Source organism: Toxorhynchites rutilus, chromosome 2 (genome assembly GCF_029784135.1).
Source record: "Toxorhynchites rutilus septentrionalis strain SRP chromosome 2, ASM2978413v1, whole genome shotgun sequence".
NCBI classification, from domain to species: Eukaryota; Metazoa; Arthropoda; class Insecta; order Diptera; family Culicidae; genus Toxorhynchites; species Toxorhynchites rutilus.
In genome coordinates this window covers 263,281,504-263,296,125 of record NC_073745.1, presented here as the reverse complement: position 1 = coordinate 263,296,125, position 14,622 = coordinate 263,281,504, and the positions used below count along the sequence as shown (strand labels likewise).

At 41.2% G+C, this 14,622-nt stretch overlaps 1 protein-coding gene across 20 annotated transcripts in view; it reads right to left on the bottom strand.

Moving 5' to 3' along the window:
- LOC129771617 (titin-like) overlaps positions 1–14,622 on the bottom strand; it is a 76,817-nt gene that overhangs the window by 23,947 nt on the left and 38,248 nt on the right. For 12 of the 20 annotated variants that reach the window (XM_055775433.1, XM_055775428.1, XM_055775426.1 and 9 more), the window contains 4 exons: positions 12,629–12,766; positions 12,377–12,503; positions 6,300–6,938; positions 643–6,122 (listed from right to left, as the gene is read on the bottom strand). In XM_055775433.1, coding sequence (XP_055631408.1) covers positions 643–6,122; positions 6,300–6,938; positions 12,377–12,503; positions 12,629–12,766 — 6,384 coding nt within the window. Of the gene's footprint in view, positions 1–392; positions 600–642; positions 6,123–6,299; positions 6,939–12,376; positions 12,504–12,628; positions 12,767–14,622 lie in introns of those variants that run through there. The other 8 variants (XM_055775442.1, XM_055775446.1, XM_055775443.1 and 5 more) reach the window with 7 other exon arrangements.

The window sequence follows — 14,622 nt, the reverse complement described above, 5'->3', positions numbered from 1 at the left end:
ACAAATGGGCGAGAAAGCGTGTTTCACATACGAAAATAGTAGTAATATCCTTTGCAATCACAATTCCACTCCATTAGGCAGCATTTTAAGCTGCGCGCTATAGCTCACAAAACATGGATCAAAGTACAAGTAAAACACTCCCAGTGCTTCAAATCTGCAAACTTCTCATTCTGGCGGCAATGTATTCTTCTCTTCGACTTGTCCTAACGAAATCTTTACTTTCTCCTATCTCTGGGAGAAGGGACCTTTTTGAGGGGTGACCCTAACACCCCACTCAAACAGGCGGTGTTTTTTTTTAATTTAGAAAAACAAAATAGGAGCGTGTTTAACAGAACTAGGGACAACAAAAACAAAACAAAATCAGCTAACCTGGCCCTTCATTATGGCACCCATATTGGCGATTATTTTCGACATGGCCTGTTCCGTTTCGTCCAATTTCCTACGCAACAGATCGAGTTCCATCAGTTGGTCACTACTTTCCGGGGCGGCAACGACGGTTGTGGCGTCGGCAGAAGAACCCGCAACACTACGCGATACATTCAAAGCGGATGCTGAGCTATTGCTATTGTTACCACTACTATCACTAGGACTATAGTTAACTAGATTCAGAGTAAGAAATTTAGGATTAGTAACGTTGCTGACATTTGTCGGTACTTGGCCAATGGCGGCTGCTTCGCTGCTGCTGCTGCTACTGCTGTTGCTAGCGTGATGTTCCGAAATTGAGATGGTGGCAGAGGTGCTGCTGCTGGCCGGTGAATTATCAGTGCAATAACTCCTGATGCTTTCCGAATCAACAATGGTGTGTGCAATGGTGGCGTGGGTCTTCTCGGCTGCGATAAAATTGAGACTGCTAGTGTGTGCAACCCTATTGAGCATATCATCTCCCTGCACTACTTGTGATGAGTTTAGTTCAATGGCGGGAGATGGAGATGACGACGGTGGTGCTTGTGATTGGATCGTGAGGGTAGCGGGTTGATTAGTATCAGAACTCGTGCTCAATTGGTTAGGGCTACTGTTAGCTTCAGCCGAGTGGAAACTTCTGGCAGGGACCGTTGACGTGGTGCTGTTCGTCGCAGAAATCTTCTCTTCGGTAACAACGCATTCAACTACATTGGCAGCGGAAGCGGATAATGTTTGGGGCTCACTTACTATCGCCGATGTGGACTGATCCTGGGCTTCTACTGCTGCGGGGGACTCTCGGCTACTAGCTTCTGGCACAGTGGTCTGAGTGATCTTTTCGGCAATTATATATTCGCAAATTGATTCAATTTCGTTTGCCACAGCCGTAGCCTCGGTCATTATGCGCTCGACTAATGTTGCGTTTGCGACATGCTCTGGCTTTTCAGCGGATAAATGTTCCTTTCCAGTTCCTACCTGTTCGCTAGCTTCTAGTTCAGTAGCACTGCTTGCGGCTGAAGTTGGTTGCTTTTCCTTATTTGCATCAACAACACTGACGGACGGTTCATCAGAACTGAAGCTGTCCTTCAGCTTTGGCTCATCTGTAGCGGTTTCATGAACTTTCACATTGACTGTCTCTACAATTTGTTCTTCTCTGGATTGTTCAAGCAATTCGGATTCTTGATGAGAGGGAATAACCTCTTGAGTGTGACATTCGACAGCGACGGTATCAGCTTCAGCTGGTAGATCTACATCCGTTTTATTCTCGGCAGACTGTTCTTGTTCATCCTTCACACCATCAATCAGCTCAGAAGAATTAACGATTTTCTCTTGCTTCTGGACCGGGACATCCTCTTCCACCAGCTCGTCGAGGGTTTCAAGGGTACTTACTGAAGCTTCCATCTTGACAGATGGTTCCTCAATTTCGGCACCCTCTATCACCTCATCAGTAACTTCCGAAATCATGTCCGAAGTGTCGGCCTTTTCGAGACTAACTTTAATGACAAACTCTTCGCTCGTTTTCCCATCATCGGCGGCCTTCACATTATCATCGTTGATTTCCTCGATAGTTGGCCCATGGCCGGAAAATCGTCCGGCAAACACTTTGCTAGTGGACTCCACACGGGATTCATCGCTGACGTCGCTAATTGTCACCATTTCGACGTTAGTCTCATCTCCATTCAGAATCACTGGTTCGTTGGAGCAGCAATCGTTAACTGTTTCCGTAGTGATCATTGGTTCTGAAACAGTGCTCGCTTCATCGATTGGCTTTCCGTGATCGTGGGTTTCGCTCTTCTCTTCCCTAGTTTCTTTCACATTAAATGCAGTTACATGTGCCTCAATCGGCTCACAAGTTGATTCCTCAATGGCAGAACGCTCCGGTTCATCGACAACGGTCGTCTCCTCATGAACATGAACAATCTTTACTTGTATAAGTTCAGGAGATTCCACAGTTGTGACTGCTGCTGCTGTTGCTGCTGTCGGTTCCCCGTTGAGGGTTTTCGAAGCAGATGAACAGTCCTCTACGATAGATTCCCCCAACGACTTGCTGCTTTCGGCTAGAGGTGTCTCTTCGGAAGAAACTTCTTCAAGCTTCTCCTGCTCGGAAGTAACTCTCGGTTGAGTAACGATTGATTGTTCTTTCGTTTCTGTTTCCGATGGTTGAATGTAAATTAGTTTCTCAGTTTCAGCTACGGTTGTGTGTTTAAATGCGGGTTGTTCAACAATCACTTCCTCCGCGGAACTCTCCTGAATTTTGGATTCCACAGACTTTTCTGAATGCTGTACGGTATGACTAGCAGTACTTTGTTCTTCCGGCTTTGACAACGGGTGAGATTCCTCCTTCGTTGTCGTTTCTACGGTTGCTGGTTCTGTCGATTCCCCGTTGAGTACTTTCGGAGCAGATGAACAGTCTTCTACACTGCATTCTTCTGGAGCTTTGCTGCTTTCTGCAGCGGCAGCTAGAAGTTCCTCCTCGCCAGATATACCTTCAGCCTTTTCGGTAGTCGACTGAGTTTCGACTGGCATTGTTTCTTCAATAACCACCGGTTGTTTAACAACAGCTTCGTCCAAAGACTCCTTTTTCGTTGTTGCTTCAACTGCTGCTGGTTGTGACGATACCACATCGACTGTTTCCAAGGTAGACGAACAGTCTTCTTCGACAGGTTCCACTGAAGCTTTGCTGCTCTCTGCAGCTGCAGCTAGCAGTTTCTCCTCATCTGATATTTCTACAACCTTTTCTTCCAGTTTAACCGATAACTGCATTCCAATCGTTTCCTCAAGTATTACCGGTTGCTCAACAATGGTTTCCTCTACTGATGTCACTGCTGCTGGTTCTGTTGGCGCTTTGTCAGGAGTTTCCGAAGTAGATGGACTGTCTTCTGCGATAGACTCATCGGAAGTTTTACTAGCTTCTGCAGCAGCAGCTAGGAGTTTCTCCTCGCAAGATGTCTCTACAACAAAATGGGCAGATTCTTCGTTCGATTTAGGAGCATTATAGGTTTTTTCCTCCGATTCAATCGACAGTTGAGTCTCAACTGTTTCTTCAAGTTCTATTGGTTGTTCAGTGATTGCCTTCTGTACGGATTCCTCCTCCATTATCGCCTCAACTGTTGCTGGTTCTTTCGATGTATCGTATTCTGTTTTTGAAGCCGGAGAACAGTCTTCTACGATAGGTTCTTCAGAAACTTTGCTGCTTTCTGCAGCTATAACTAGAAGTTTCTCCTCACTGGATACTTCCAAGGCCTCTTCGGTAGTCTCATTGCTCGATTCAGGGGCAACACAGGATTCACTAGCAATGTTTTGTTCTTCCAATTTAACCGACACTGGAAGCTCAACCGTTTCTTCAATTATTACCTGCTGTTCAACAATGGTCCCTTCCTTTTTGTCTTCGACGGTTGCTGGTTCTTCGACAGCTTTCGAAGCAGATGAGCGATCGACTACGATCGACTCATCAGAAGCTCTGCTACTTTTTGCAGCGGCAGCTAACAGATTCTCTTCGCCAGACATTTCGACAACATCCTCAGTAGTCTCATGGCTCGATTCAGCACCAGGGCAGGTTTGACTAGCAAGGTTTTGTTCCACAGCTATCACCGGTTCTTCAACAATGGTTTCCTCTGCAGGTTTATCCTCCTTTTCCGATACCACATCCACTGCTTCTATAGATGATTCCTTCGAAGCTTTACTATCTTCAACAGCGGCAGCTAACAATTTTTCCTCGGATGAATCTTCTGCCTGGTTTTCCAATGCCTCAGTCTCCGAATCAATGGCTATACATGGTTGGCCCACTTCCGTTTCCTCTTTTGTTTCCAATAACAATGGAGTGCCAATCGATTCTTCAGATTCTACTAGTGTAGGTGCAATTGACAACTGCTCAACAGTGCGTTTCTCCTCAATGGTCGAATCTACAAGTTCCTTCTCAGGTTCCCGAGCCTCAACATGTAAAAATTTAATTTCCGATTGTTCGGACTTGATCGATTTCTGATCTGTTTCGCAACTAACGGAGTCTGCTGTCAAACCATCGCTCACAGGAGCTTCAGTGGATTTTGAAACAGCATCAACCACCTCTTCCTTCCCAGTTTTCTTGGGCTCTACATCTACACATACTTCTGCCTTCTGCACCATCTCGGATAATTCCTGATGGATGTCTTCCGGTTTTTCCGAAGCTTCATTTGTAGTTGGTTCTATAGATACAGAGACATCTATGTCTGATTCATTCGCAGCCTCTGGTGATTCCTGGATGATTTCAGCAGAAACCTCGATGTTTTGAACTGGCTCGATCTCACTTATTGGGGTTTCCTTCTTTTCAGTTACCTTTTCTTTTTCACAAATTTTCGAATCTGGAAGGTTTTCGTTTTCTTTCATCCCATATTCGGATGTCAATTCGCCGATTTGCTCAACTACCATCGAAATATCTCCTGTCAGCTCAAGTTCTACTTCATTATTTTGTGAACATTCCTCTTCCGCACAAACTTCTGATGATTCAGAGGTGCTCTGAACGGTTGCGTGTTCATCTAGGGACGTTTTTGGCACAGTTTCTGAAGTAGTTGCCACAACCTCTGGAACAACTTGTTCAGCGAGAACGATTTCTTCGGGTTTGTCCCCTGCGATGAGACTGCATTCTGTAACGGTAAGTTGTCCAGGAAAATTCGTTCCAACTGCTGTCTCATTGGCTGATGAAACAACTAGGTCATTCGTCGGGGTCGATTCCGCTGGAGCTGCATCGCAAACGGGCTCTTTCATTTCATATGGGACAACATCTTCAGACCCATTGGTATCGGAAGTTTGTTGATCGGTAGTGGTAGCACTAGAGAGTTCCTTCTTTTCGATAGTTTCGCAAACTTTGCTCTTTTCATGTTCCTCGATCGGCTTTGATGAGGAAGTGGACACTTCCGAGCTCACCACAGACTCGAATCGATTGATAACCTGACCATCAACCAGCTTCTGTGTAGCCGGGTCATAACTTGGGAGCTCAAAAGAATCGTCCATGTCGGGATCGCTATCCGCTTCCTCAATTTCTGTCTCCTGCTTCTCAGTAATTCCATTGGAAGATTCAGTAAATGGTTGCGGCTTATCTTTTGTAGCTTCTACCGTTGGTTCGATTGTCTTTTCGGACTTCTCAACTGTAATTTCCTTTACATCCTCAAACGATACCTTCTTCACAACATCTTCAACAATTGGCTCTACATTGTTCAGCTCGGTAACGATCTCCGTCTTCACGATTTCATCGTCCAATTGTATAACAGGCTTCATATCGAGGTCAGTGCTTCTTTTAGTACGATGAGCAGATTTGTCAATTTCTTCAACTTCTTCAATTTGTTCCTTTTCCCGAATAAGCTGTTCTTCCAAGCTTTGGGTTTCAACTGCTTCAACTTGTTCATCGAGAGCAAATCGTTTCACGATTTGACCATCATCCAGTTTCTGTGTAGACACATACGTGGTTACAGTTGCGACGGGCTCTTCAAGAACCTCTTCGTTTGCAACTTCCTCCGCCTGTTCCAGTACTTCCGCTACGAGATCCTCCGCAACCCCTTTGACGTCCTCAGCCTTGCCAACTGCCTCGACCTCCGCTGCAAGTGCCTTGATTGCAGCTTCTTCAGGGTCGACTTCCTCTCGTGCCGAGACATCCAATTCAGCACCGAGCTCAATTTCCTTCGCTTGGTCCATTGCTTCCATTTCCACTGCCCGTGCCTTGACTAGTGATTCCTCAGGATCTACATGGGTAGCTGTATCGGGAGAAGGTTCGGATAGATTACTCACATTAGCAATGGTTTCGGAAGATTCATTGTCGTTAATTTTATTATTGTTCAATGTGATCGCAGGATCAATTATTTCATTCGGGATAACTGGTTCAATCATAGATGCTTGGTCAGGAAGATAATTCGCGACACTCTTTATCGTACCTTCTGTTGTGGGAACATCTTGTTCCTTATTTTCGGTGAACTCCGATGGCGTGCATTCGGAGACCATTTCATCGTTTCTTTCAACAGCTTTGCTGTTACAATCCTCTTCGTGCGATTTCTCAGATTGTAACAGTGTAACAGAAGCCTCCGCTTGTTTGATAGTTTCCTCCACAATTTCGGCCGCTACCGCTTCAGTTGCCTGCTCGGCTCCCGTTTCCGCGTCCTGTATAACATCTGTCACAATTTGACTAGCAATCTGCTTAACTACTTCACTTTCCTGTCTTTCGTCTTCAAAGCGTACAACCTTTTTGATAACGATTCCATCCACTACCTTCTCGGTAGTGGGATCGTATGTGGGCTGTACAAAGTCATCGTTAGTCTGCTCCTGTAGTTCGTTTGTCGTAGACTCCGGTGCGCTAGCAGCGGTACATTCCTGCTTCAGTGAAGCCACACTAACTGGCTTAACGGTCTCTTCGATCGCCTCTAGCGAATCTGTCGTTGCAGGACGTTCAGGTTGGGCGGCCAACTGCACGTAGCTAACGCTGATTTCCGCCTGTACCGGACTGGAACTAGCGCTACCATTGGACATCGGAACCGACGTAGCTTGGACATCGTTTTCTCCGTGGGTAATCGGTTCTCCTGGAAAGATAAAGGGAAGGAAATCCAAAAAAACTAAACAAAAACAACAAAAATAGGGGGTAAAACAGTAAACAAACTAAATCTAGATTATTCGTGGATATGGTTACTAAAAAAGAGGATCATTTTATTTCTAGTTCGGTTAATACAGTTATTATGATGAGTTATACAGCATGGTTCATAAAGAAGTCCACGATTTCGAAAGGGAGCGTGGCGGCGCTGGAAAGGGGTTAGAAGAACCAGTGTCGTATTTGTTTTGAGACCTCATTTTTAATCACTATAATGAATTGGTCTGGTGAGTATTGGAGCTTCGTAATCCGCTACCTTTTATCTTCCAATCCAAGGGAACTCAATAGAAGGCCTTTAAACTTACCGAAGGTCGCAATAACTGATCGATTGTTTTCATGAAAGTTGCGGATTACGATGCCCCGATGTTCACCCGACCAAACCGTTGTAATGACTGAAAATGGAGTTTCAAGTTTGCCCCTTCTCCAACTCCACCACGCCCCCTGCGGAATTATGGAGCTCTATTTGAACCACCCTGTATAATTGAACAATAAATTTGTGTTAATTTGTTAAAGCGATGGTACAATCATGGGTTAGTGGAAACACAGGAAATTAGTAATTGATAACCACTGAATGAATTTAAGAAAAATCTGGAAATAGACAGCAAAACACCCGCTTAATTCTAATCTATCGCTGGAGTTTAGAGTTAAATTATATAATTTACGCAGCCACAATAGGACGAATAAAGGAACCACGATATGACATTTGTGAAGCGTGACGCTAACCACTCGGCCACGGGAGCACCATTGTAACACATGGAAGGTGGGAATTGGTTGCAGACCAGAATACCCTAATAGTTTGGCTCAAGAAACTGTCGCTAATATCAAATAATTATCGCCAACCGAAGCCACCAAAAATCAAACAAAACAAAACTTCAGTCTACTGGTACGGCCACAGACATGTTCAATTCCAGAGTCTCTTTGAAAATATCGAAGATTACTATTTCATGGTCTCAAAGAGCACCTATTGGATGATCTACGATCAGCAAAGTTAGTGGGGAACTTCTTGATATACAGCCATTTCATGCCAAACCGATATAGTGGTTCTCTGATTTTTGAGAAAAGTGGTATATTTGTTCTTTATCGCAAACAATTAGACCCGTATTTTTTTATTGTTTTCGTTAGGGTGACCATTTCCATTTTAAAATGGGCCGAAAAATCAACTTTTTTCACTTTTTTCCAAAAATGTCTTTTTCAAAAATTCATTACTTTTGAATAACTGAGCCGATTCTGATCATCGACATATCAAATTAAAACCAATTAAATAGTCTTTTTTTTAGAAAAATACTACAGTTGCAGAAAATTTAAATTTTTTATCCGTTATTATTGATTGTATTTATTTTTTTTATGGTTTTCATGGTCCCGGGAACAAGGGCATTATATTTTTTGTACTTTTTCTTGAAAGCTGAGGATTTTTTACATAAAATATCTCAAAATCATAGATGTGTTCTTTTTCTTTTTTAAGTTATGGTTTTTACAAGATTAATGAACAAATGGTCCGATTAGGAGTCACCATACATAGGGTTGGGGAAAAAGAAATGTCGTATTTCTGATCGAAATTTGACGCTTTATTTAACATACTTAAAATTATCCAATTTAAGTCAAATATGCGCCGTTTTGTTCGTAAACTTGTTGCCATTTAGAAGGCAACTTCATTATCTCCCCCTTATGAAACCCCCCTCCTTATTTGCAAAAAACTCAGACAGCCAGTTCTCGCAAGTCTCAAGAGTCAAGAGTTGAGGGTCTGGCCATAGTTGAGCAGTTCATAGTGGATGATTCCCTTCCAATCCCACCAAACACACAGTAAAACCTTCCTGGCCGTCAATCCGGGCTTGGCGATGGTTTGGGCCGGCTCACCACGCTTCGACCACGACTTTTTTCGCTTTAGGTTGTCGTACGTGATCCACTTTTCATCACCAGTCACCATCTTCTTCAAAAATGGGTCGAGTTCGTTGCCCCCCAGTACGGGGTGTATCTTCGACAGCCACTACACCAAAACGAAATCGATCAAACCAACGCTGTGCTGAGCGAATCGTTACAGTATCGGGTCCATAAACTACACGAATTTTTTCGGCCGCCTTCGTTGCAGTTTTACCTCGCAGGTAGTAAAAACCTAAAATATGGCGAATTTCTTGCTTGGTGGACTCCATCTTTGACGCGCTATAACTTGAGACTGAAAAGGACAATCACAACGCTATCAAAACGACACTTGTAGCACAGATTGTCGTCTTTAAATAGCCGTATAGTATGACCCGATGCGATAAGTACAACACAAGATATGTTCAAGTGTTGCCATATATTGACATTATTCGACATTTCTTTTTCCCCAACCCAATATAAGGCAACCCTGATTCTATTTCGTTGCAACACAAACAGTTAGAATTTCAACAAGATACATTCATACATTGTTGAATGCTTAGAATAAAGTATATTTAACGTCAATTTCGTTCAAAAGAGTTGTTTGTTCATTCATTGTGCTTAAATATGATAATTTCAGCTGTACAGTTTCTTTAAGACCACTTCAAAATTCATAAGTATTATGAATGAAAAACGCCTTGCCATTTCGACTAACAACCGCGAAAATTCGTGTTGGAATACTATTTACCAAATTCTGCTGAACGGATTTCTTCGTTTTTTTCTATTTTCCCGAAATTGCGACCTTGAACTCTTCAGTCGTGGTGTATCGTTTTCCCTCAGATTCTACCAGATTCTGCGTACAAGGATCCCCCCTAAGATTTTCAATAGGATTCAAGTCGGGAGAGCGAGCCGACCAGTCCAAAAAATTAAGTTTTTGGTCATTAATCCATTGCTTAGTTTTCTTGCTGGTATGAATAGTAGCATTGTTTTGCTGGAATGTAAATTTTGTGTGACGATATTCACGCAAAAACGAGAGAGGATTCCAGAACATGTGTGTAATCCTTGAATGATGTAAAAGCTTTCCGGTTGCACAGAATCCTGCCCAAACCATGCACAAACCTCCACCAATATTCCTGGTTGAGGAATACTGTTCCTTCATCCGTAAATCACGTCAGTACCCGATGAAACCATTAGGACCATCCAAATTGAACTTTTTTTCGTCAGTGAAGATAACCTATACATTGAAGAACTTTTCGTTATGGCATATAGCAAAATATGCTTTTGGAAACATTCTTTGTCATAACATACCTTGTCCCACTGTCGGTTCATGTGAGCTTTGGCAAAACTCAGACGTCTACCGATGTGAGATGGTGTAAGATGAGGAGTTTTAACCTTTTAAGCCCTCTTTTTATGTGAGGATTTTTCACCAAAATTTGACGAATTGTCATCCGAGCAGTTGAGTAGTTGAAATATTGCTTTATTTGCACATGCGATTTTGAAGTAATCGAACCTGTTTTAGCTATTTCCCGCTTATCCCGGTCAGAGAGCTTCGATTTACGTGGAGCTCTCTCTTTCTTACCGTATCCTTGAGGATTCGCCAAATAATTGAGCACTACTTGATGGGATCGTCCAATCTGACGAGAAATTTCTCTGATACCAACATTTTCTTGGTGAAATGCATCGATTTGTCTTTCTTCTCTCTCCGTGAGAACTTTTTCCTTCGGCATTTTCAGATTTAATTGATCAAAACAACTAAAACAACGGAAAATGTAACTGGTCTTATAGAAACTTGACAGTTGAAAATACAAAAACATTCGTTTACGCTCAGCGCTTGTACACACATATGAAAATCATGCAGTGTATGGTAGTCACCAATACCTACACACTAGAATATAAATTGAAGCATTGTTTGTTTACAATGACACAAAGCAGCAAAATCATACCCTGGTCTTATAGAAGTTGGACAGAGTGTACTGATCTTACGGCGGAGTAAAACCACGAACTGGTGCAACGTTACGGTGAATCCAGCATCCAGATATTCATCAAGAGTGCGGCGTGCATGATGCTAGAATGCTGGTGAACAGTTCCCCAAAGATGATGTTGCTATCGATTCCGATGAGAACAAGGAGAAGAGTAACCCAGAGATTGACATGGTTATGCCAGGTGGAGCAGAACATGGCGGGATTTGGTGATCTGCAGCCATGGGTTTTGCCGAAATAATTTTGAGCCCAAGATCTAATATCTACAAGGGATGTGACAAAAAACAATCTTTTCAACAATTTTTTAGCTTTATAACAACATAAGCCTAAAAGCTATTTTTGAAATTGCGCTCACAAAAGATAAAACAATGTGACATTCTTCCTAGTATTCAAAAGTTTGGAGTGAGTAAGCGCTCTGTTTTCCGCACCTTAAAAAGGAGTCTCAAAATATCAAAGGAGCTTGATATGGTCGTAGCTGAGCATACCACAGTAAATATCTAACCGTTCGATACACATGGATGTTACGCAAATGATTTCCTAGATTTTTATGGGGATCCCACGGGTTTCACTGTCTTTTTTTTTGTTAACCGAAGTTATAGCAACAATTAGTTCTGTACAATTCTAATGGAACGATCATTAACAAACTTATTCAACGATTACATGGGATATGATGCATTAGTAATGGGAAAAGCGATTAGATATCAGCATTAAAGCATTATCAACATACGCATGGAAAGAATCAGCTACGGGGAAAAATTCCATCACCACTTTAAAGTTACATTCGATTAGATCTACTCTACGGGGGAACATATTACCAGAAGTACAGTGTTAGCAATCATCCAAAATATAATCTTACTTCATTCACATTAGTCCCGCATACTCCATTCTATACTCATTTATAAATTCCCCTGAAAAATTCGTACGCAACATTTCGAAAGCACATTTCTAGATATTTTGCTCTGGACGCAAAAACAAATCGTAAATACTCTATCGAAAGTAAAAGAACAGTTTTTTTATATTTATATCTGATCTAAGTGCATTGAACGGAAAAGGTCATGAAAATAAAAAGAATTTCATGCTTCGTCGAGCTTGCCAAACGGTTCCCACTAGATGCAGATTTAGATTAGTGGATTGGTCTGGAAACTCTACCAACAGAGAGAGAGAGAACGTATGGAACGAATAGGCGAGTGCTCGATGAATGCGCGTGGGATAACTTATTTTGGAATGTACACTGTTTTTGAATTGTGATTTTTTTCTCTCTCTTAATATTCGAATAAATAAACCAAAAGGAAACCGATATCGAATGCACGATTCATCTTACTTGCGCTGTGATCTTTCCAGACTTAGCGTGTAAGTAAAAATGTGGTATTGGATTAATGATTGTACGCTTTTGATAGAATATATGTTGCTATTGGTATGAAAGAGTTGCTGTGTTGGCGTATGGTTATTAAGTTGAATGCTTTTTGCATGTGCTTATAATGTAGAATAGGTGCATTTTGACAGCGCAAATGGATTACGAGCGATGATGTGGGATACATACCTAGCTTCGTGGTTCCACTGTCGGGTCGCTTGATGTACTGTGGCTCTGCGGTGAAAACTTCATCCCTGAACGCCGGGTCTGGCTTAATCTCGGGATAAGGCGCGGTTGGCGTTTTCTTGAAAATAAGCTAGATTGTCGTGCAAGGGAACAAAAAGAAGTGGGAGAGAACACATAAATCATTCGCTCTTTGCGGATTCAATTAAATGTATATATAGTGTTGAGAAAGTGCGGCCTAAAACCCGAAGTGCTTACTTTCAGTATTGTGTAGATGAAGAATGAGACAATACCGATGGTATACAGTGGCATTATGAACCCCATTGAATTGGCTGATTTTGTAGACTGATGTGATCCAGCTCCCATAGGCGGGCGCATACCAGGTATGGGACCGGGCTGCAAAGAAATTGATAGAAATTGTGCAAGGATTCGATTAGAATTGCAGAAAGCTTTTGTCGAGTGGGTGTAGGTGCTCATATGAATATGAAAGAATGTGTATACGCATTATGCAGTGTGACATTAATAGATATTGATTATACTAGTAACATATTCAATTGTGTATATTCCACCCATACCATACTATATTTTCGGGTTACTTTAGTGGATTTTGATTATTCCATAAGGATGAAAGTAACTCTATTATTTCGGTCGTTAATTTGCCTTTCAATTTCGTTCTTCAAGATCGCTTCAATAATGTAGAGAGTTTAAAAAGTTTCCTGAATTGGAAACAGATAGAAGTGATCGTGGCAAAGAAGTGTATGACGGACTAAAGTAAACTATTTAAATACCGTTAGTATACAGACTAAAGCCAACGTGAGAAAACAACAGAAGGTCAGGCAATTAAATTGAGACACTCTATAACAGGTGAGTAACTACGTGGTAACAAATAATCCCTTATGTATGGTCCATGAATACCACACATAGATTAGTTTTAAGGTAGTATTCTAGTATGTCAATTTGAAAAAAAATATTTTTCATGTTTCTGAAATTTAGCCATTCAAGAATATACCCTAGAACGGACTTTTCGAAGATCCCATTATTTACCGAGTTATAGTCATTTTAGTGATGTGGTATCTAATCTAGTACAGCCATAACATTTAACTTCAAACGCGTTTTTCTCGAAACTAGTTTTTTCAAACTAGCGTATACGATATCTTAAGTTCTACTGAGCCGATTTATGTCGAATTTATGTGAATACAATCTGGATCGCATGAACTAATAAAACTTCATAAATATTTAATTTTAGTATTCATTTCGAGAAACGTAGAAAGAACTTTTTAAGCTGCATTTTTTTCAGACGGCCGCCATTTTGTCAAAAAACATGTTTTTGACTTGTCCAAGATTCATGCGATAGCAACATCTTTACTAATTCAGAAACTTTTCGATTTTTTTTTGTTACAGATAACTTGTACCCCATGGGACAACTTTTGTTAACCCGCTCACTTAATTAGCTTGTAACTATTTTCGTTATGATTTTTTTTTCAATTTCGTTCAATTTTTGTTTAAACAGTTCGGCTGAAAAGTTTGTAACGAAACCTAGTAAAAATATTTTTTTTGCAAAATTCAATTTTATTATTTAACATAATTGCCTTCGAGGGCGATACAGCGAAATAGGCCTCAGTTTCGTTAATTCGGTAATTTCTGTAATATTCCACAGTTACAATAGCTGGAGCAGAGTCCGGATAACGTTTGTTAAGCCAGGCTTTGGTTTGCACTGTATGTTTTTCATCAAAAAGCAATGCTTCATAAATACACGAAATTCGGATGCTTCACTCTCAATGTTGTAACACACGAACCAATCGACCGATTGCTAACAAATTTTGACACGTGTCCATTGAAAGATGGTGCTTAGTAATAGTCAAGTAGATTTTTACAAGAGGCGTCATCCCGACGTCAACCTTATGAACTTTTCAGCCGAAATGTAATTGTTGAAAGATAGATAAACAAATAACAATACAATAGATAGTAAAAATATTGTTCGTTTTATTTTTTCGGAGCTCGAAAAAACGTCCGAAATTCGAGCCTCTACATTAGAATACCCCTTTAAGAAATTTTGGTTTCAGTATGTGAAAATTAAATTGTTTTCTTTTTCTTTGTCTGTGAACTCGTATCATCGGAGCTTTCAGATGATCAGACTCGAATAAGAGCGATAGATCAGAAATCAGAATGAGGCATAAAAATTTCGCCCAAAAATAAGTCGTAATAACCTTATTTGATGGAGAAACTTATACCATTGATCATTCGAACAAAAT